Source organism: Pseudopipra pipra, chromosome 9 (genome assembly GCF_036250125.1).
Source record: "Pseudopipra pipra isolate bDixPip1 chromosome 9, bDixPip1.hap1, whole genome shotgun sequence".
NCBI lineage: Eukaryota > Metazoa > Chordata > Aves > Passeriformes > Pipridae > Pseudopipra > Pseudopipra pipra.
The window spans coordinates 20703564-20727940 of record NC_087557.1 but is presented as its reverse complement, the minus strand read 5'-3'; the positions used below and the strand labels follow the sequence as shown (position 1 = coordinate 20727940).

The 24377-nt window shown below is 39.5% G+C and overlaps 1 protein-coding gene across 9 annotated transcripts in view; it reads left to right on the top strand.

Annotated features, from left to right (window-relative positions):
- Positions 1-24377, top strand: part of FGGY (FGGY carbohydrate kinase domain containing) — a 134531-nt gene that overhangs the window by 41645 nt on the left and 68509 nt on the right. For 8 of the 9 annotated variants that reach the window (XR_010432795.1, XM_064665085.1, XM_064665079.1 and 5 more), the window contains exons 6-7: positions 7119-7234; positions 19790-19918. Coding sequence is in view for 8 of the 9 variants with exons in the window: in XM_064665085.1 (XP_064521155.1) it covers positions 7119-7234; positions 19790-19918 (245 nt within the window). In the remaining variant the exon portion in view is untranslated. The remainder of the gene's footprint in view (positions 1-7118; positions 7235-19789; positions 19919-24377) is intronic. The other variant, XM_064665081.1, reaches the window with a different exon arrangement.

The window sequence follows — 24377 nt, the reverse complement described above, 5'->3', positions numbered from 1 at the left end:
TCTTTCATGGACTGTTACTCTTTCATGGACTGTGCTCTGGCAGGGAGATTTATGGCAGAGGAAGGGAGACCTGCTTTATATTTTTAAATAAAAGCTGTGCCACCAGTCCAGTGAGAATTCTGACTTGCCAGATGTGAGGCCCACAGAGCTGCTGAATACAAGTTCACAGATTTTTAACCCAGAGTTTAGTCTTGTTGGTTGTGAAGGAGGGTTAGGATCTTACAAGTTCTCTGAGTCATGAGTGTGCGGGAAAAAATGGAGGAAATAATGTGTCCCATCAAACAAGTATTTTAAACACAGATTTGAAAGAAAACCTGTAAAGTCTTTACACTAAATGTAGTATGTCAGTATAATTTTTGCAACAACAACAACAACAAAGAAAAGGCTTGAAAGGTTTTGGAAAGGTATTATATAGTCAAATATCAGTATCATCGTTGGGTTCAAGTATCCAGCTTGTAGGTCATGAGCTATTCACTGTCACTTACACACAATAAAGAGAAATCTTTTCTATTAAATCCCTTTTTTTTCAAACTGAAGAGGTGTTTTCTGAGATTGAATTTTCCCCATCGTGAGGAAAAAGGGAAAAATCCAAACAATTTATTGAACATTAACTTTTAAAGGTTGAGATCTGGAGTTTAATCCTATTCCACCTGTGAAATATGACAAAATTGCCACTGACCTTAGTGTTAACAAATATTGGCCTTCCATTACATCATTTGTATTTGTATTATTATTTTTTTCTCTGCAGTTTTAGTGAAGATTTCAAAGTGGGGAGAAAGCTTTTCTTTTGCTGTGATATTTAACTTCCTTAAAAAAATCTAAATGGCAGCCAGACTACTTTTAGTTATTTGTGATAAATGTAAGTGCTATCCAGAGCATAAGAAGGATGAAGAAGTCTGATTACCGTAATTTCCTTGCTGCCTTTATTGAGTAGATTTAAGTCCTCAGACGTGCAAAGACTGAAAGTTGAGGCCTGTGAGTGCAACTGGAATGCGTCTGCTACTTGTCCCAAACAGGCTTCCCCACCTGTCTCCTTTGTTTGGCCTGTTTAATGTTCTGTTAGAAGAAGAAAACCCTTTTCAGGTAAGAGTCATATTGGAGAGCTGTGCTAAGACAATGGGCTTGGGTAGGCTGGAGTTTCACAGGCTTTGGGTCAAAGGCAATAATCATGAAGTGGTGTGTTGTAAATATTGGGAACCTGGGATTTGCACAGTTGGGTGGGTGGAACAGCCCCTGACATGTTTTGGTGTGTGCACATGCAATTAAAGAACTGTTGAATGAGTGCAATGAGTAAAACCCAGACTGTGAATGTGAACCAGAGCACACCCAGACTCACCTGGCCCCATGGGTCCAAACCAATCTGCCTGAGAGCAACTGTAGGAACTGAGTGTCAGCAGGTGCAGCTCTTCTCACACCACCCTGAGCTCAACCCACCTCTCTGAATCCTTTGAAAAACCCTCAGCATGGGCAGCATCTCATACATTTTATACATATCAAGACTGAATGACCAGGTGCCACATTTTTATTCCTATTACTCACATTTTACTTCCTATTACTTATTCCCTTAGGACAAACTGCCCTCTTCTTCCCTGTTTTCCCCAAAGCAGCCAAATACCCCAAGCAGGCAGAGGCATTGGCATGCCAGGTAAAAATACCAGTGGGTCCAACAGGTTGGTTCTGTTCCAAAGCTCATTCATTAATGGATATGGCGTTAGCCCTAAAGGAGCAGAGAGTAATTACATATTTCCTATTGCTCTGTGATAACCTCTGCTGTATTTCAGGCTCTTGCAGCACCAATGCCCAGTTCTGTTCTTGGATGCTGGGACTGTGTGTGCTGGGTATTAATTTTTTTGTCTGGAACATTTTTGCACAAACCACAGTCAGATCTGTGACTGCGTTTGAGCGGGGAATTGCTCGTTCTTGTGAAAAGCCTGGAGACTGTGGGGTGCAGAATTTGGGAGGACATTGGCAGCTTGGTCCAGATGTCAATATGTGGAGACATTCACTTAGGCAGAATTTGAATTCAAAATCTGTTTTAAATTTAAAGTTTTGAGAACAAAAGGAAAAACACATTTGATGTTGTGACTGTCACATTCCATTGTTTCAGGTCTCCTTCTTGCCTTCACAACATCATAAAGCTTTCTTAGCTCTTGATTCTTTGTAGCTTTAAATAAATCTGCCCAACACACCACGGAGTGTGACTTTATCCTGCTGCACACTGTTCCTTTTGGGTTCTAACTATACCCTGTTCTCACTTCTGTAGGATTTAGTTTCGGTCCAGCCCTCAGCAGGTGCAGCTGGTTTTAGTTCATCGCCACCGGACAGTGATCCAGGGAACACATCCTGTGATTAGACTGTTACCTTGTTAATGATGCCTGTAAAATTAATTAAGTTCATGAGTTTAAATTCATTTCTGAGCAGTTGGGATGAATGAAGCAGATCCTTTTGCTTTGCAATCAAAAGCAAAGCTTGCATTCACTGCAGGGTGGCCCAGACAGGATTCTCTGCCCTTAAAACTGATAACTGATGCATTTTCCAGGCTAACTAGTATTGAACCAACCCTCTGGAATGGAAGGTCGTGTAGAAATGCCTTATGGGATCACTTTTCAGGAAGAAACAGTTACTTTTAATAACTTTTAGTTAGTAGGATTTACCTATTGCCCTATTCAAAATTAGGATGACTTCCAGAAGACAACTGCAGTTAAGGAGTATCCCCCAACTGTATTTTCATAGCAGGTATTCTTCCAGGCTGGACTGAATCTCTGCAGAGTTGGGAGTTGTGTCCATACTTGCTTTATCCCATTTGGAGTGTGGGAGATGGTGTCAGCAAAGAATGGACCAAAGTGTAAAGCCCTAGTGACTCTTCAGAGCTGTGGAGAAATTTTTTGTAACCTTTACCCTTTAGATACATTTTATGCAGATGACTTAGACCACACAGTATTTCCCATTTTCATAAATGTATCTAATTTCCTTCTCTCCAAGAAGTACAAGAGAGTGAGAGATACTACTCAGAAAGGGCAGAATGTGGGAAGAGCCACAGCTCACCTTGAGCACCGAAGTGACCACAAGTCCAGTTGCCCTGGATCCTTTTGCAGGTTAGTGAGGGTACCTAGTTTTTTACAAACATCATTTTGGGAATTACCAGTGTGTGTTCAATCCCTACAGGTTGAACTGAGTTTTTAAGACTGCTGAGGTTCTGGTCATACAGAACTTCAGCACATCCACAGTCAATCCTCAGCAAGAGATGTGCATAAACTCAGAGCTGGACAGTGAGAGGAAGGGTTGTGCAAGGTGCTGTAATGAACATTTGTGATGAATGTGGCAGGGATTTTCTTTTCTTGAGGCTGTTGGATGCAAGTAGGATCCTATAGTTCTTTGTAGACTGGTATTTGTAAGAAACTCTAAGCATAATCATGTTCCTGTTGAAAATCTGGTTTAAATATAAATTTTCCATGCACAACGGTTGTTTTTTTTTCAGTAGGAATATTCTAAGCAAAACTTTTTGTTCTGAACAGAGAAAGGAAAGCTTTCATTTCATTGTATTGGGAATATGCTTGAAGAAAAGAGTCTTTAAATTCATGGTGTTTCAGCCTGGCTAAATATGACTTGTGCTACTCAGGGGTTCCACACCACAGCTTCTCAAACCCTGTGCTGGATCAGGCAGCTGGGAGAGCACTGTTGCCTCAAGGATTGCCTGTTAACTCAGCACCTTTGGACCCATTTGATCCTGACAGTAAAATAAGAGGAACATTTGCTTCTATCCATCTGGTTCATCCAGCTTCAGCCAGCACAAGTCTGGTGTTTATGGCCAAATAATTGAGGCAGTATTGCCAAATAGTTAGGAAAAATGGGATATACCGCAGTGAATATCACCTCTGTTTCTGTTTAACATCTGCCCTTCATCTCATAAAATTTGGGAGTTACTGTGAAATATAAAATTTTCTCATAGTTGAGGCTTTCTTTGTAGGTGTAGTGATTTGGTCTTTACCATAGTCCTTCTGGATACAGTTTTTCCACATTAGGAGTCATGCTGTCTTTTTCTCAGGGGGATACTCTGAGAAGAATTTCTGAGTGATTTCCCATGAAGTTAATATAAATCTATATAATATATATCAGTCTATGCCATTGGCTTCAACAGTGACAAACCAGGAATGAAGTGCTCTCTGTGTGTGCACAGAGCTCCTCAGCATATGCAAATTGATCATCTGTCTGTAATTACTACAGCACCTCATCAGGGAAGGTGTTTGAGTTCAACGCATCCAGGTGCTTCTGAAGCTTGTGGTGACATTAATCCATTATTACAGGCATCTCAAAGAAATTCCTTTATCTTGAGCTGTTATCTTAGAGACCAGAGTCCTTTCTGCTGTATAACACTTTCTCTTAGATATTAAGGATTTTTATAAAGCCATATTGTTCCATTAAAAGCCTGCTTTTTGAGTGGCAGCAAGAGTGAAATAAGGAGCTTAAGTCCCAGATAAGTGCAAATGCTTTGACTGTGTTTCCAACAAGCATTTTGAGTTCCTTGTTGTGGCCATGGAAATAAAAACCTACCAACATAATGTGTTGGTGTTTTAGCTCAGATTTGAGGTTGGTTTTCCTATCAGAACCTACCACTTACAGATCTGCCAGTCCTTCCCAGAGTTGTCCTTCCCAGTTTGTTTAAAAATTCAACTAAAAATCATCTATTTGTCCTTCTCCTGCAAGCACTTTGCACTTATAAATCTACACAATGTGTTCAGTCCAGCCATATCCTGTGAGAGAGCTGTGTTCTGCTGGAATTCTGTGGATTGGCAGGGGCTGGTCTGTCCCATCCACGCCATTTCAGTGGCCCGTGTGTGTGGTGTTCCACAGGGGGAGCTCTCTGGGAGAACTGGCCCTGTTTAAAACATGCTCTTTGGAGCGTTTTTCAGGGTGTGGCATTAGTTCAGAGCTCCGATTTAATTAGAAAAAGACACACTCAGTTCTGATGATAATTTGTTATGATTTGGTATTTCCCATATTTGGGAAAACTTGTTTCATTATTGTTTCACTCTTTATGTCTAAATTTTTCCTAAAGTGATGAAGTGCTTTTTTTGTCAAATACCCCGTCTTTATTTTTCCTTTTTATGAGGGGTTTGAACTGATTTGGGGAAAATGTTTATTTTTTCCCAGTATTTTCTTCAGCCTAGAATTTATTTATTCACCCAGTTTTTGTCAAAGGTCCTAATTAGATTTCTGTGTCTGGCTTTTAAATCCTTGGAAATTGGAATTTCTTATATCAACATTGTCATTGCTGTAGTTACAGGTCATGTGCTTTTCTATTTTCACAGAATCACTGCAATGTGATTGCCTGATCTATTCTTAAACTGTTAATAAAAAAAAGGGGGTGAGGTATCAAAGCTGTTTTAAGGGTAGCATTGAAATAATCTCTACAGTATCTATAGGGATATAAATAGTTAACTCTATATCTTTTTTTTTTCCCCAAAAAGATGTTAATTAATTCTCAAGAGCAAAAAACACCCCTTTATAACCAGTGGGATGTGAATGAACATCACCTGTGCTCTGGTTGTAAAAACATGGTCACTCCAGTAGAACAGGATGAAACGAAACATGATGCATTTAAAATATACATTTCTGTCCTAGATGAGAAAATGGGAGTTCAGGGAGTCCATGGAATCATTCATTCCTATCAGTGTCACATTAAAGGGTGTTGGTTCTTGTTGTAAACCCCCAAAACATGGAATGTGAGTCCCAGATAATTTTCCATCTGTGTGGAAGGCTCTTCCTGTTCTTATTTGGCTTTACTGTGTGTATAGTACCAGTGTCCAGAAGCCTTAGCTTTGATTTGTATATAGTAAATAAAAATAGCTTCTGTTTTTCTGTTCAAAGCCAGGTTGGATGGGGCTCTGAGCAGCCTGGACTGATGGAAGGTGTCCCAGCCCATGGCAGGGGGTTGGAACAAGATGAGCTTTAAGGCCCCTTCCAAACCAAACCATTCTGTGGTTCATACTTCAATCCTTAGGTAGTTCACTTGGATGAAAGGAAAGGTTTCCTTTTACTCAAAAAATTTTTTTTGTAGAGAGGAATTTTATTTGAATTTTTACTTATGCAAAACTGCCAGAAAAACTCAAATGCTTCAGTAAAATTGACTTTGCTTTGAAGATACACGTTCAAATTGTAACATCCTGGTAAAGAGAATACGTCTGTGAGAGCTCACCTTGGCTAAAAATGAGTCACAAATAAGCTGCCTTGTAAAACATCAAAGGCAATCCAGCTCTGAACAGGGTTTCTCTTTGAGAACAGTTATGAAGTTCTGTTTCCCTGAGATGCATCTGAGATGTCTTGCACTTGATGGCACAGTGGTATTCCCAAGCCTACATGTAGCTGCAATTTTCAGTGTTATTTAGCATTTTTAATACATCTTAGTTTATTGACTTCTCAAGTGCAGTTTAATACTGATCTTCTGAGATGACTTTTAGTGTTCAGACAGAAAAGAGTCTTAGTAATACTAAATCTTCAGGAACATTTTTCTTATTTTGGGGAGGAGTGAGAGAATGGGAATATCAATAATTTTGGTAGAAGACCGTTCTGTGTTTTATGACAGACTTTTCTGCAAGTGTTCTTGTATTTTGTGTATATCCTGCTCCTGCAGTGCAGCCTCAGCTTATCAAGAATCAGACTTGAACATGTAACCTGGTTACCAGTGCATACATGATCTCCTGTAATTTGTAATTTGGTTTGAAAATAAGAAATACAAAGTTTTTCTAAGGACGTACAGTGTGCAAAGCAGTTATTTAGCCCGGAATAGCAGCAATCTGAGCTGCCTGCTGAAGAGCTGCTGTGTTCATGCTCTGCTGTCCTCTAGGCAAATGCATGGCCTGTTATTTGACTGATTTATGCAATGAAGTGGCCAGACCAGGGGTTGTTTCAGCAGAGAAGAATCTTAAACACAAGGTCCTTTTAAGGTCCTTAAGACGTGCACTCCAAACAGTAACCAGTTTTTTTAATGTTAGCATTATGCTCGGAGTTTTTGGACCAATGAAGAAGAGATCCTTTTGCAGAAACTTTTTTCTAGTCACAGGTTTAAAGCCAAATGTGTTCACCTGCTTGATTCTGTGCCCATATTGTCTCTTTTCCAGGTCCCTCTGTACAGTCGTGTGCAAGTGGACGTACACGCCAGACAAGGGTTGGGATGACAGCTTCTGGAAAATGATTGGTTTGGAATGTTTGGTGAAGGATAAGTATGAAAAAATAGGTATATCAGGGTGTTGTTTCATACCTATGTATATTCATACTAATAAAAAGCTATATATATAAAAATATATCAGATATAAACATATATATATGGATGGGGATTGGAGCAACCTGGTCTGGTGGAAGGCGTCCCTGCCCATGGCAGGTTGTTGGCAGGAGATGATCTTTAAGGTCCCTTCCAACCCAAACCATTCTGGAATTGTATGAATAATAGATATATAGATATCAAAAGATGTTTTGCTGTATAATTGTGAATGTCAGCAGAAATGTATCTGGGCTTGATGTACTTCAGATGGGCTGCTGAGAAGGCTGGATGCCCATAGGGAACAGGTTTCCTAAGTACGTTTTTTACTTTGCATTGTCATGAGGAAGTGTGTTTAAATATTTTATCTTCTACCCTTTGCAAAGGCCTAAAAAGCCTTTTTTGTACAGTTCAGTCTCAACAATCTAGAAGTAAATAGGAGCCCCAGCAATCGATTCCCTGAAGGAAACACTCCGTTTGCATATACTGGATGGCAAGCTACAAAAAAAAAGCCATAATATCATAATTTATAGCTGTTACTGATAGTGTGATTTGTGACCTGTAACCAATCTCCCTTATAGCAATTTTCAAAAAAAGTGCTACTTCTGCTTGTTGTTATCTTTATACATTTTTTTTTCACTCTCAGAGCCCAAGTTTAATTAGAATGGTAGCCTTGCTAATAGCAATTCCTACAGCAGATATTCATTTAAAGTCCATAACGTTAATACACCAGAAAATTTCCAGGATAACTTTATTAGACTTTCCCTGTTAAGTTAATGGACTTTTAATGGATGTCCTAAGCAGACATGTCATTAACAAGAATATTACCAGACATGAATTAAAATATGCTCATTCATCAAAGTTAATTATCTGAAATTTCCTTTGATTTTTTTTTTTTAATGTCTGGCACTTTGAACAAGTTTCTACAGCAGTTTAAATGCAGCAACATGAAATGGAAATGGTGGAGGAAGGACTGTAGTGAAAAGAAATTTAATGGAATCTATAAAGTTTTCTGATCATCACATAATAAGCTATAAGTCATTTTCAGGTTATCAGAAAATTATGCTTGAAAGCTTCCTTGAATAGATTTCAGCTTTTCCACTGCCGCTGAAACTGCTTATGCAGAGATATAAAACTTATGAGGGGAATGAGGCTTTTTAGCTTCCTGAGGTTTGGGTTTGAATACAGTTCTTACAACATCTATCACATGTGGCTTTTAACAAATCTTCAACAAGTTAAATTAAGACGTGCAATAAATACATGTTTTTACCAGAAAATTGAACATCTTGCCAGCTGGTGGTCTCATGGAAGAGTATTTTAAAATTAAATTATTTATGAAGTGTAAGCTAAGGCTTTAATACAATATTTATGCAATGCACTTCAAGGACAGTGCAAAGCAATTTACCATTTTAAGTAACAACATACATGTTTTAAATGATAAAGTAGCCATTAATAAAAAGGGCCTTTTGCTGTGATGGAAGCCTCATAACACTGATCTATATAAAGCTCAACATTCAGCAAGAGAAAAATCATTAATTTCCAATATCAGGCTGCCATGTTCATTAAAACACAGTGTTTACAAAATAAATCAGTAAGTTAACTTCTGTTGATAGGTGTTTCTTGCAAGATGTAAATGTTTTTGTGAGTTAATGGTGAAAGGGTTTAGTTCCTTGGAAAATTGTGTTGATTTTCAAGAAATGAACACAGGATGAGTTTTGGCTGGAATTGGAGAAGCACAATCTGACCTTCAAACCATAGGGCAGAACTTGAAGTTCCTGCAGAGCAAACACTTGTGCTCACCTTGAGAAATCCTTTGGTTTTCACATTCTGGGACTGATTCCCTCAGGTATATCCAAAGCATAGGACAGTTTCTGTTTTGCATAATAATGCTGAAACCCAGCCTTAGGGAGAATATGTGCTCGTTTCCCTGACCATTTGTCTAACCTTGCCTTTTTTACAAAGGAAGATGTTGCATTCATTATGTTTAACTGTGTGATAAAATCACAAAATAGCAGGAGAGTGTCCTTCGCTCCTGTGTCTGTGAAGAGGGAGTGAGGAGCTCCCTGCACCAATGTGGGAACCAGTTAGCAACCACTTCATTCCTTTATCTCCTACACTGCACCTGCTGGAGTCTCTTGGAAGGGTTTGGCTTCAGAAGGAAAACAAAGCACCTCACTCCCTACCCAGAAGCTGCTGCACAGTGTTGTGTGCTGTGGATGGGCTTTGCTTTCTGCCACCCCATATCTTACCAGTGTCCCTGAACGTGGGGAAATGGGAATGGTGACTTTGTTCCAACGAAAGTTTGGGGAATTTGATTTGTTTTAATGAGTGTTCAGTGTCAGACATGGGAAGAGCACTCTAAATCAGCTCAGCTTTCCTCTGCTGAATTTAAATCAATCAGGACAATGTAGATCCACCTACTAGGGAACTGATATCGAGCACTGGCCAAACTGCAGCTGGAATGGTCTTGGTTAGTGGAAGATTCCTTCCTACAGATCCCACAGTGTTGACATTGGTGGTGAGGCACCATCCCTGCACAGACCTCCTGCCAGGAGCCCTCAAGTGCCACAGGGCCACACCTTGCACAAACTCAACTCAAGGTGTATTTATAATACTGCTCCAGGGTTCTGCCCCATAAGGGAATGGGCTCAGCTGCTGGAACTGCAGCCTGTCACCCAAAAGGAGGGAATTTGTGTGAGTACCTCATATGGACAGTGTGTGCTTCCAGGAGGCACATCAGAACTCACTCCAGCTGACAGGGAGGAATTTGAAGCAGTGGGTTTAGCTGGGTTGTGGATTAATGAACTCGAACTTGTCAGATAACCCAGGTAGGAGTAGGTTGAAGGGAGATTGTACATGCTCAAACTCTCCTCCTAAAATGAAAACAAAACCAAAAACCTGACAGGTCTGAAGTCATTCTAGTGGAATTTCCTTTTCTGTTCTCAAGCTCGTCTAAGTCCGTGTCTGTCTGCTGAAGGTTTGTTTAGCTCAAATACAAGGATGTATTTTAGTGCCTGCACGTTCCCCTTGCAAAGAGAGATAATGGCATTTTTCTCATGTATCTCTCATAAAAGATGAGCAGGCTTTGAATCATCATTTCTTTCTAACCAAAGCAAAATGTCCCAAGATAAAATTAGCAAAAATTTCTTACTGTAACAAAAGTAAATACAGAGTTTTCCAGTTTAAAAGAGGCAGAAAAGACTTTTTTTTTTTTTTACTCTCTAGTGAAATCATTATTGTTTTCAATCAGAGGGAACTATAGATCAAGAGTTACAACTAGATTTGTTTTTTGAAAGTAGCTTTAAATTTCATGCCATTGGAAATACTTATGGATATTACATGAGAACAACTTCTTTAGTGGACATATTTCTTTATGCTGATAAATACACTTTTAAACATCACTTTTTAAACTTCTTTCCCTTTGAAAATATATTTACTGTAATCAGAGTGGTGCTTGTGGTTCCAGGGAGTACACTCCTCCTGGTTTCAGTTTCACTTAACATATGACCTTGTTGATAAGAGAGAGCCTCACATCTGACCTTTAGGATCTTCCACAAACCTTTCCCACATCAAGGCATGGGTTCACATCTGAAAATCCCCAGGCCTTTGACTTTTCATGTTTCTCAGAGCAGACCAGCCTTTCAGGGAATCCACACAAGTTGTTTGTGGTCCCTTCTGTACATTGTGAATTTACTGATTAAGGTTGTGAAGGTAAAGTGTCTTATGTGGAGATACTACAAAATTTATTGATCCCATTAATTTGCCCAACAAGAGTAGAAGATGACTTTTGTTCAAAACCACTCTGAAAGTGTTGTGTGCTACAGGCATTAGCATTTATCTGCTGTCGTGGAAGCACATGATGAGTATCTCTTTGTGGTATTATAAAACCTAGAAAGACATTAACAATTCCGTTAAAATTTCATGTCCTATAGACCTCTTTGGGTATTGGAGCGTAAATTCCATTTGGAGGAAAATGCCTGATAAATTTTCACCACAGCCTTCTACTTCAGGGGCTACTTAAGGGATCAAATAATGATTTTTTTTATGGAATGGTAATATTTTATACCGTGTCTTTTTTGGGTCGAAGATGTTGAGCATTGCAGGTACTGCAGAATAGGTGTTACTGAGCTAGTTGGGATTTACTTTACAGCCCCAGCACTTTGCAACTGTAACTCTTCCCTTAATTCCAGGAATTTGGGGACTGCAGGCTTGGTGTTTTCGTGTTCCTGGACACTTTTGAATGTCCTGAAAAGAAGGATCTATATAACTGGGAGACTAGATGTTCTTTTCTAATGCTATTTCATTTGTAGTACTTATTAATAAATTGATAATACAGAAAACATGTTATTTATAGGAATAGTTATATTCCTGCATGTCCCACTGTCTCCTTCCATATACAAAGCTAATAATGGTACTGTATATCTCACTTTTTACACTTAAATAGAGTCTGCTTAGGTTTTGTGTTTTGTCAGAAGTGGTCAGTTTTAATACTTGAAAGTTCTGTTCATTTATTTGCATTTAGGCTGAAAATGGGAGATTGAGTCTGGGGTGAGAGAATTAAATAAGTATTAACTTAATGCTGTAGCAGCTGTGAAGGGAATGGTCAATCCATTTGTTCTGCCAGTTTTCTATCTCTTCCAAGGCCTTTGATGCCAGATGCTCTGGAGTATATGAGGGATTTCCTTGAAGGCTGAGAGAAAAGGATGATAATTTTTTTTTCAGGTCAGATTGTAGCTGCCAGTTCTTCATAAACCTGGATTGCAGCAAGAAGCTTTAAAATACTCTGCAAATAGTAGAGAATAATAGGTAAAGGGATTCTCTTAAGTATGAGATACCTTTATCTGTCTTTCTTTGGTCTTTTGCTCTCCCCAGTAAATTACAACACATTACAATTTCAAACAAAATTGAAAGGATGAATCAGAGGATATTTACACTTACATGCTGTCAAAATCCATGGAATTTACAAGTGAAGAGTGTTCCAAATATGCTAACATTTTTCTGGCCTCCTCTCATTCCAGTCTGTCCAAGAGCTGTAGCAACTGTAAAGGAGCTGAAACTGGCCCAGTGCAAAGAAGTTTTTGGGTCTCTCCTTCCTCAGAGCTTCAGGCGTTATTTTGTAGTACATAATTCAGCAGTAAGAAGTTAGAAGGAATTTTTCTCAGAAAAGATACACATTCCAGTGATTTTTATTTTATTTTATACTTTTTCCATCTTGAGGTCACTGAGTCACATGAATAGTTGAGGTTAGAAGGGCCGTCTTGAAATTATCTAGTCCCTTTCCCCCTGCTCAAAGGAGGGTTGGCTGCAGCAGGTTGTTCAGGGCTGTGTCCAGTTGAGTTTTGGGTATTTCCAATCATGGAGACTCCAAAATCTGCCCAGGCAACCTGTTCCAGTGTCTTGACCACTTTTCCCCAATCAAAACATTTTCATTTGGTTTAAGTGCAGTTTTCTGTATTTCAGTTTGTGTGTTACCAGTTGTAGTGTCACTGGGTGCCTCTGAGAAGAGTCTTGCTGCATCACCTTTGCTCCCTCCCTCCTGCCAGACGTTGATACACACACGGATAAGATCTGCCCCCACCACCTCCAAGCCTTCTCTTTGCTGTCTAGTCTGGGATATTCTTCCTCTTTCCAGTAACTGTTCTTAATAGGCTGAACTTGGATGGCTCAAGTTTCTTCACAGTGTTTCCTGGGTGACATTTCCCATTCCTCTTCCTCTGGGAAAGGGACCATCATTCACTCTGCTTATCATCAGGTTGAGTCCTGCTGGCAGGTGGTTCCTCTCCACTTCTGCCTCCTCTCTGCTGCAAGAAGTGTGCTGTCCTTTCATCTGTCATAGCTTAGACAACTCATGGTAGAAGTTTAGATCTTTCAAAGAATAATAGTTCAGAAATTTCCTGCTGTCCACTTGTAGAGTTCTGGTCTCAGACTCTGCCTGTCTGGGGAATCACATTTTCTTCTACTCTGGCACCACCAGGGACTTGTGAACTTTCTGATATGAAAACTAGGAGCTTTTTCTTTGAATTTACATTTTTAAATGTTGTAGAAACTCTGAGCCTGTTGTGATTGTTTAATATTCAAATTTCTGAGATATCATCCTTTTTCTTATTTTTCATACAGTTCTAAAAAAAGTAAAGAAAAAAAAGACATTTCTCAGAATCATGCTGGGTCATTTCTTCTTTTTACCTTCTTTTTACCTTCTTTTCACCTTCTTTTCTTCCTCCCCCTGGGCTCGATTTGTTCTTCATCTTCTTTTTTTTTGGCTTCAACCTCTCACTGAGATAACTTTTAAAACAGTGCTGTCTGCTTTATGAGTCAGGATTCACAAAACCAGAAGGGCTATTTCAAACAATTTGCTGACTTCCTCCAAGTCAGAGGCAGTTGGACTCCTTAAAATTAATGTTGAAGTAGCTTGAAGTGTATCTTAGAACCAATCTTGATTTTATAATTTCCTGTGATGGAGAGCCCACTTCAGACTTACAGGTTGTTGATTGTTAGTTGCTGTCATGTCTCAAAATGAATGAATTAATTAAAGAACACACTTTATTTTTCATCTGAAGGTTGACTTCCTCCTCCTGCCTGGCAGACGGAGGGACACGCTTGACCTGCACAAACTGAAATTTTCTGTGTTCCACAAAAATGCTGAGCTGCTTGAGATTTCTCCCCAAAACACTTGGGCAAACTGTCAGACTTCTCAATCCTAGTAATTGCTGGCCTGACTCATTTCTGAACCCTTCACAGTGCATCAGTATCTTCTCAGTACGGATGTTAGAGCTGGATACTGTGTGAATGTGGTGGGGAAGAAGCTTGGCTGGGAGATTTAAAAGTGTTCTTTCAGTAACTGATAAGGTTATTTTTGGTCTGTCATTTCTTTTGGTTCTGAAAAAGGGCTAATTATTTCTTTGAAGAGGAGTTTTATTATGTGAATTATTAAAAAATATCCAGTAAAAAAAATTCTGTTAGGCAATAATCTGTAATTAATACAAGCTAAAATACCTGTACAATCTTAGTGTACTGTACCAAACCAAAACATCTCTGAAAGTATATCAGTAGTCCTGTCATTTGCATTGATAATCGTTGTATTTAGAGAAGCTCTGAGGAATATTGTGCTCTAAAGTGCCAGAAATGTACATTATCAGCTTATTGAAATTATTGTTTGCAACAAATAACAAGGTCAGATAGCTGAGTTTGGATGCAAATACATTGCAACTAGATACTTAGTAAGACATCCAAGTACATATTGTACACCTTGAGTAAGACATCAAATGTATGTGCTGTGTACCCAGAGGCCTGTCAGCAGTGAGCAGTGAACCAGGCACTGCAGGAGATGTTTGTTCTGCACTGGTTCACTGAAATCCGGGGAAGAAAACTCACTCACGGCCACCATGACGTGTCTAATGATCCAGTGATGCAGAATGCTTCCTTTTCTTTTTCTTTTGACCTTTAACCAGGAAAGGTTGGCATTTATCCATGGAGCAGCTCTCTTTCCTTGGGCCGAGAAGGGAAGCAGCCTGTGTTGAAGTTGGCACCAATGGTCTGCTGACCAATGTACTGTTCAGCTTAATCAACCAAGACCTGCCTGCACACAGGTTGCTTGATTTTGCCAATATTTAGCAGCTTAATATGTCTGCCTGAACTACTTACACATTAGGTGGAGATGTAGTTCAGCCAAAGGCACTGGCTGTGTGGGACACTGGGATGGAAAGGACCCAAAGTAGATTGCCTCAAGCTCCTGTGGCAGCTCTTGTAGACAGAGATGGATTTTGATCTGAAGAAAGCTAAAGTGGTTTTGTTTAACCAACTGTTTTTCTCACTTTTATGTTACCTAGCCTATAATATCACATTTTGGTTTGATTTTCCTCAGTGCAAATGCTAAAGTCTTTAACCGCCAACCAGGGAATTTTGTGGAGGGTATTTGCAGGTTAAAAAAGCCCCAGATCTCACTGTTTCTGCATCCTTTATCCACCATGCATTCAGTCCTAAGAAAAAATTAGTATTATGGTTTTATAGTCTGCATCATTATCCTGCTTCCTTTGATCTTAGCACTATTTTGGCTATTCAGCTGGATTAAAAATTCTAGAAAAGCAGCCATATACATCTCAGTTAAATGTGAGTATTGTATGTAACTGAGAGGGATGTTTGACAATGTGTTGTGTATGAGATAGGATTGGGATGATGTATATTATTTATATTATTTGTAGACTCTTGGCATTGTGAGATTATTATAAAATACAAAAATTGGAGTTTGTCTCCATGCTTTGTAATGAACAAAACATCAAAGGGGAAAATCCCTTACATTGCCTATTACAAGATCCATCTGAATGGGTGGTGCTTCTTTTTACTGAGATCCTGTTTCCTTTGGTGCTTATTTAGCACTGTTTTGTTTAACTAGATAACTTCTTCAGTGCATGTTCTATATCCCTTATTTAACAGAATATCTGTTTTTTGGATGGTCTTTTAAACCAGAAGGCATTTAGCTTGTCCATTTTGGGGGGCTATGAAATGGGGATGGGATGTACCATCCAGCTGGGTTTCTTTCTGAGGCTGCTGGGATTTCAGAAAGGTATTGATATACCCAAATTCAAGTTTGCTTGTGTCAAGTTAGTGAATAACAGAGACGTCTCCCTTGGATTTTATTCCTTTTGAATTTTTAAGCACTTACGCAGCCAAATATAAGTGCATGTGAAGTGCAGCCCTGTTCTGTGTGATAGATGAAAAGCTGTTTGGGTGAGTGTATCACAGCTCAGTCAGCTGGGCCCCTGCTGGGCTTGGCTTTGTTGTTTTAAAAAGGGCTACATCCTAAAGTACCTCATTCTGTTAAATATTAGTAAGCCAGTACAGTGTATTTTGATCACTAAAGTTGACTGAAGATACATTATCTGCCTTGTGTGTTGTGTTTTGTAAATAGCTGGTTCCTGTGGGAACCACCTAAAAAGGTAGAGGCTCCTTGGTAGCACAGAAATTCTTTAAGCAAAGCTTGATCATAGCAAATTCTAATACAAGTCTTCGAAGGAGGATAAAAGAGGAGGAAGAGATTCAGACAGCTTTTTCCTTTTGTAAACTCACTGCTTTACAGGGGAAAAAAGTAACTGGAAATAGCCTGTCTCGTCCCAAATGAAAGGTTGTGGATTAAGGCATTGCATTAGTGAGACAGCTGCACGAATGTGAAACAGAAAGTCCTCCAGCTTCAGCCATTATGGGTTTGTTTGGTTAGGTCTAATTTTGGAAGTCATTATAGCAAAGGTAAATGACTTGCACAGGAGACTACTGTAAACAAAGGACTCGATACATTTACTTTGGCAGGAGCCTTGAGGAGTTTCGGGCCTTTCAGTGCCTCCTTTATGCAGCCTCCTGCCCTGCTCTCACTGCCTGGCTCTGTGCAGGCAGCTCTCACTTCCCTTCCTTCCCCTCCCACAGCTTCTTTTTCCCCGACAGGTTGGATTTAGGGGTGGCAGCACCTGCTCTGAATTGCTGGTGTGTAGCTGTACAATACCTTTATGTTTATAGTATCTGTCCCTTGATTTCTAAAGCTGCTGTGTTTTGCTCAAGTAAGAATCTGTTCCCTCCCTCCCAGTCTGGTACCGGAATGCAGTTTCAAACACTTCACTTTCAATTGTGGCTCCTCACTGGTTACTTTTTGTATGTTTTATCCTTTAATAACTTTACATTTACAGATTCTAATACTGATGCTTAGCTGAGTTTTCTAGTTTTTCAGTGAAGATTAAACCATGAGAATTATAATTCCCTTCCCAGGTCTCTACCCATGTGGTTCAGCGTCCATTCCACATACTTTTTCCCACTTGTGTAAGTGGAGAGGCAAATTCTGTGATGCCAAAAGAGTGGCCAGGCAGATCTTGCTCCTTCCCTTTTACAAAGCTCCTCGTGAACACACTGTATGGGTGTAGCAGAGCTTGCATTGATCTCTAAAGCTGGAAGTATGAAGTAGAGGGACAGAGTCAGAATCCTCTCCTTGTGCACCCATTTTCCGGCACCTCTTTTCCACAGTCCCTGGCTGTTGTGTGACCCAGGAGACTCCCCTTTGCAGTCCCTGTCGTGGGTGACTTCTCACTGCTGGGAAGTGCTTTCAGTCAAGGAATATTTGTTCAGGTGTACTTTGACTCCTCAAACATGTGGGACAGACTCTAGTATTAATTATTTTGTTCAAAATACAAGATGATTATGCTGCATCTTCAAGAAGGCCATCCCTGCACGTTCTCACACACTTCATTGCCATGTGAGATAGCAGTGCTGCTGCTGGTCATTCTGATATAAAACCAGTACCAAAGGAATCCATAGGCTCATTTCTTCTGCTGCTGTAGAAGAGAGGATTATCTTTATCTCTGAAATTGCTCCCTCAGTGCTTATTAACTAGAAATACAGTAATTGAGAAGCTGCTAGGAAAAGATTTTGTGTAATAGTAGCCCTGATCTCTAAAATGGAGTATAGTAATTAGACACTGAAATGTTTGACTAGTATGACTGATATAAACAAGTCAACCATGGAATGGAGTACCTGGAAAGAGGTTTTATTTCAAGTTAACTTCATCTCATGCTGTATATACATCATGTTTGTGTGCTTTCAGGTCAGGCAACTGATTCCGAAGAAAAAGATGTGGGTTTAGCTGCATGAACTCTTTTGAACTTCCTCCCACCTGCAGGGTCTTTGTATGTCAGGAGAAGCAAACAGCTTTGGTTTACTGGTATTTTTCTCCAATGTCTTAAAAAAAGCCATAAAGATAATACAGAATTCTCTTAAAGAGAAACATCCTGCACTCCAAATTATTGGGAAAAAATGCAAAAGATACACCTTTTGAAAAAGATAGCACAATGTTTTGATTTTACAATAAGTAATTAATGAAGTGTAAAATTGATAAAATACAGACATTTTTTCCTGTGAGGAGGTCATGTAATGTCATCACATCCTTCTGTATAAGCTTAATGGTGAAGTTTGGTTATTGCCTCCAATATTTGAATATAAACCAAAGTCAAGTGCAAAAATTCGGGCTATATAGACTTGTTTTAAATTTCCAGTGTGAGATTCAGCCTGGAATTTCAGGCTCAGTGGTGTGTGACTGTCAATAGAATAGAAATTCTTGGAGAAATGAACTTCATACCATGAAGTTGTGTGTGCTGTGTGATCCCAAAGTGCTCCATACACTGCATTCCTCAGGAAGTAGGCAGAAGGGGAATGTGAATTCTTAAACTGAAGAACCAACATCATTTACAGTGAAGTGATATGAAAAACTGAAGACCTGTGAATTTAATACCATAATCTTTTCATCCAACAGGCAGTATAACTGCATTTCTAGAAGTTCACGCTCGTGGGCATTAGTGTATTCCTGATATGTTACGATGTGCTATTCCTCTTAATTAATGTCTGTTGTGGAGGATTGTTGTGTCCTTTCTAAACATCAGAATGTGCTTTAGGTGTAACATTCACAATAGAATTTACCCCTGAAAATAGGATTGTATTTTAAAAAGGAGTTCTGCCAAGTCTACCCAGATGTGTTGAATTTAGTAAACACTACAAATAATGTACTAAAAGCCCTGGCACTGGCAGGGAAATCTCTGGGAGCTCCCACTGAGCTTTTCTCTGCCTCCCACCCCCAAACCTTTAGATAAATAGTGGAGTGTGTGCATTCCCAGGAGCTGTTGGTCTCACTGGCTGGGGTTATCAGCAGCCTGAGAGGAGGCTCTCAGGGGTGTCCTTAAATTCTGATAGTTTAATGAATCTAGATTTGTTCTTCTAAAGTCTGAGCAGCCTCTATCACCGTGATTTAATTATTAGAACAGTCTCTTTTCACGAGACAGAACTGGATGTGTGTTATGGCACTGGAGGGAAATGCAGGCAGGACCTGCCCCTGGGCTCCCCAGTGACAGGGCTGGGAGGGAGGGGTTGTGTTCCCTGCCTTCTTCATGCTGCACAAGGCCAGGGAAGGCTCAAAAAGACATTATTTAGGTCTGTGAGGAAATACAGCTGCAACAGGAGGAATTTGCTGCTTAAGCCAGTTTCTTTTTCAGAGTTTCTGTTGCTATAGCCACATTATTCCTAGTAGTAACTGCTGGAAGGGATGGAAATGGAAAAAAAATTGGCCTGTTCCTTCTGCAACAGGTGCAGTGTTCATTTGTGAGCATGGACTGAGCCGAGTCTCCTTCCCATGCCCAGAGAGTGGCTCAGGCAGCCCAGGCAGCAACTGCCCCAGGAATCTGGGATTTCTGCATTTCATATCTCCTGGAAAGATGCCAAGCAGAATTTAATTGCTTGTGCTGAAATCTTTCTCTGTGGCAAGATAGGACATTGAATGCTTTTGAACTTCTAAATTGCTATGGGACAGCCTGATCCAGCCTGGTTGTGTTTAATGTACAGACAGATAATGAAAGATCCTTCTCCATCCCACTGAGTTCTTTGATGCACTTTTTTGTTTTATGAATCCCAGGCTGACTTGAGGGAGAGGAAGGGAGTTCTCGTAATAACATACACGTTGGTTTTTCTGTTTAGTAAATTGACAGGTGTTTGGTTTTTCTTGTGTCTGCCCAGGAAACCACGTCTTGTCTCCTGGAGAGGCCGTTGGAAAAGGTCTAACGCCAGAAGCTGCCAAAGATCTGGGTCTCCCCGAAGGGATTGCAGTGGCAGCATCTCTCATTGATGCACATGCTGGAGGACTAGGTACTCACTCATGTGTTTACTGTTCTTGGAGATGGGAATGTACTGAATTAACCTTAGAAAGCTGTTTTTCTCACAGCCTGTTTTTATCCAACTGATGCTATTCTTAAGAAAAAGAAAGTCATCCCAATAACTGCTAATATTGTATGTCTGTTTATAGAAAGGAGCTATCACTGTTATTTGTCTTTTCAGCTGAATTTCCCAGTTCTTGGGTTTATATTCATATATATCCCAGTAACTTCTGCTAGTTCCACTTTGAATTCCAGAGCCCAAATACCATTCTACTGGAATGCCAGCATGCTGAGAGTTTGCATCTTCTATTGTTCAAAACTTTGGGGATAGGCAAGAAAAATAAAAAAGTAACATTCTGAGGGAGAAGCCTCATATCTGAGGCTTGTTCACAGTTCGTCTTTCTCCTTAGTTTTAGAAGTGATTCATGCTTCAAGGCTTTAAGGCCTGATGCTTAGACTTTGTTTCTTTTCCAGCATCCTATTCTGATGTGCCCAGTTTCAACTGTGTTGAAATGTATTTGGTAGGTTCAGTGCCTTCATTTTCTTACTATGTAGTTTAGCCTTATCTTAATGCAGTCAATAACAAAGAGATTCAGTGTAACTTTTTCAGCAGGAAATTGAGGTTATTTAGTCTGATTGTTTAGAAAAAAGTCTTACCTCAGGGAGTTACAGTGTTATTGAAACAGTATTTTTCAATGGAAATCTATTGCTCATCAGAGGATTTTTCTTTAGGTTGAACTGAAATATGATTATCTGCTAAAATACCAGTTTTGTTTCAAATATTTTGTGCTGTTTTAAGTCTCGTTCTTCTAGAAGCTGGAGTCTGGAACTTTTAAAATGTTTAAATCCCTTTACTTTGCTTCTGATCACTGTTTCTGATGAGGTTTAGTAATCATGCAGATTGCTTTTCTTACCAGCTCAGAGGGATTAGACATAGATCCATGTGCAAAAAGCAGGACTAAGCTTTGGGGTCATAGTTGTAGGTGTGTTGTGCCCCTACTGTTGTGACTGACTTAAAAATCTGTTTATGTCAATTATTATCCCAACTGCATAAAAATGTGTTAAACTGTGTGCCTTGGCAGTTCTGTGTTCTTGGAAAAGGGTGTAATAATAAACTGACCTGAAATAATGAACTTGCTGCAAAACTGGTTTGTCACAGAGCACCTGAAAATGTGGCAGTGGAGGGACCGTGTTTAATTGGGATCATGATGTGAGTACTGGATCCAGAGCACAGGAAGTTTCATGTGTTGAAATCAGTTAATTGAATTTAAAGAAGAATAGAGAGCAACTGTCCGTTCCTTTTTTTATAGACTTCTGTAAAGAAACTCTAACATTAGAAATACATAACTACTGACAGCCCTCAGAGAACAGCTTCGGTGGATTGAGACAGTCTGCTTATGCTAGTCCTGTTTATCCAAATATGTTTTCCCAGATGGCGCCACAAACATGAGCAGACTACTGAAATGATTGCCAGGGGAAGGAAAACACAACATCCAGGTTGTTGTTAGAGAGGGAGAGGGGAATCACAGAGGGAAGAGTCAGGAAGGCAGTGGGAGAACCCACGTGGTGATCACAGGATAGCTCAGTACGGTCTGGGACAAGAGGAAGATTGAAAATGGAACTCATCCTTCAGTCTGGGAAGGATCATAAATAGGTAGGGAAACTAGTAGAAAAGGCAGTAAAAATGAAAAGATTTTGATAACAGAAGTGACAACAGGAGAAAAAGGAGAACTGTAGAGTGCAAATGTATGTAAAGAGAATAAACAGTGTGGCTGCACATCTGAAATGCTGAATATAAATCCTTCATCCATAGCTGTTGATAACAAGAAATTTAAATTTTTCAAGTTGAGTTTTACCTGCACTGTGTAGAATACAGAGCTGAAATTCCTGAAGGTAAAGCAGGAAAGCAAAAAGGAGAAGAAAGATAATATAATGAGGAAATGAAACTGTTCTGGTTAAAAGACACCAAGGATGGCAATGCACTAAATCATATTAATCTTTTAATAATGATTAAAAGAGCACAGAAGAAAAGAGAGAAGAGATATTTGAAATAGTGAAGTAAAATGTGAAAATATTGGAAATAAATATATCTTGTAGTTGGTATAAAACATCTGTTTAGAAAAGGCACTGATGTATGTTTTAGTTCTTACCCTTCTGTGTTCTGTATTGAAATATTGAGGTTTACAATTTGTTGGAAGGATATGACCTGTAGAGTAGTAGGCATTAGGTTAGTCTGGGGGACAACAACATCCAGTGATGCCATTCTTCTTATTCTGCTGGTTGTTTTAAAAATAGTTTCTAACAGCAGAGTAATGAAAAGGGCTCTTTGGTGTCCTGCAGGCTAAACCAGAATGACATGATGGACATCTTGTCTTCAGTATTAATAATTTTTGATGCAGTTCACATCTACTTTTGGCTGGATATAAAGTGCAGTTTTGCTGGCCAAACTTCAGTTCCTGAAGTTTATGAAGGCTTCAAAGTTTTGAGTAAAATAAGGTATGGATAAAGAATCATTTAGTATTTGTGTTTGTGGAGGTCATGTGTGACTCCTGAATTGGTCCATCTGATACCTTTTATGGAAAAGTAAAAATCCAAGAGCTGAGTAGTTATGTCTTACATTTTGATGTACTGTACCAATTTAAAAGTGTACAGATAAAAATGTGAGTATGGGAGGCCAGGCCTTGGGACTGGCCTTATAAAAGTGCTGTTTACATTGTACCTTTTCAAAAGACATCAGCATTGTTTCAACAAAAGTAGATAATTTATTATACAGTATCTAAAATACCTTGTCACCGTGGAGCAGATCCAGAAGTGCACATGCTAAACATTGCCTGCTTTCCTAAAAAACTTGCTTATGTTTTGTAGGGTGCACAGGTTTCTCGTTCTTAGTGTCTCTTAAGATACTTCAGAAGATGTTGAGTCACTCTTGGACTATGAAAAATTCCAACTAAGTTAGAGGTGAAAGTGACTTAGCCATTATATTATTTTTAACTAATAAAATACCAAAGCTTTCATTGTTATGAGAATGTTCTGGACTCGTTTGCTCTCTGACTTCAATTAATCATGAATAGGAAGACTCTTGCAACTCTAAACACTAGTAAAGCCACCCTGGAAAACTCCAAAAAGGCCCAGAATGCCTATTTTGCAGAATGTATATTTTCTTAGCGATTAAAAAATATCTAAACATGGAGTCCTTAATTTTGTATTGTTTATGAAAATGCATTTATGACATGTGTTAACAATTCAGTTTCATAGATTTGGTCCCTCAAGTGTGAACAATATTTTTAGCTCCTTTAGAAATTCTAATACAGTGTTGCTTAGTACAGGAAATTGCCTTGTAGACAACTCTATCCAAAATGAACTCATACATGTCATGTTGGAGCAGTGAAAAATAAAGCATATGAGGTAGAAGCCTTACTTTTAGCTTTCTCTTGTTCCTGACTGTCTGCATGACAGCTGTGCTACCACATAATTAAAGGATAAAGGGGCATAAGGACAGATTATGATTCCTATGATTATTGAAGACTGTAAAATTTCAGCCCATTAATTTTCTGATTATTTAGATGATTTCCAACCATGATAATACCAGGATAACCATGGCACTCAAAGTAAGACAAACCCCTTGTTTAGTGGTGACCTAAACAATAAGGTGCTAATGAAATGTAGGATATGAACCAGCCACAACACTTGGCATCCTTCACAGTGTCCAGCAAGTGCTTTCATGATCCTTCTACAGTGAGGGGAAAGGGGTTTTTTTGGCAGGATTGGCAAACTGGTATCCAGACTGAGCATTGCAGATGCAATGAGCAGTCTGGTGACCAGTTTGCCAGTTGAAAAGTGATATTCAAGAGGAAAAAAGACAACTAAGAGAATGTTACTTGTTGGGCTGCTGCATTTTTCTGGGTGCAGCACAACGTGGTGCAAGAATGCAGCCTGGGAGAGGAGGAGGAGAGGCCAGGATTCCCACTATAACCTCCCATGGAGTGAATCAAGCAGGATGTGATGTGTCTGAGGCTTGGCCGTAGGTTTGCCTGGCACCTCTCTGGCATCTCCTGGGTATATTTTCTGCTGCAGCCTGAGTGTTGCTGAGTTTGTCCTGTGTCCTATCCTGTCCTGCACGCAGAGGCTCCTCAGAGCCAAGCTCAGTTCCTCTAAGGGAAGGAATAATCTCCCTTTAGATGGTTTGACACGGACAGAAGAGCAGCAGCAGTGAAGACAACAAAGCTGGCAGCCTTCCAGTCTCCTGCCAAGTTACCCCTTTCTCCAACTCATCCCCTGACAAAACACATCATCTGGGATGTGCATGATAAACTGTGAACAAATAAACACATCTGCAGCCTGCCATTACAGCAGGGCACTCTTTACTCTGCATGTCAGTGTGCTACCTAAGAGAATATAGTCAGGTTATAGGCAAAATAACACTGAAAAATCATGGTGATAAACATGAACAC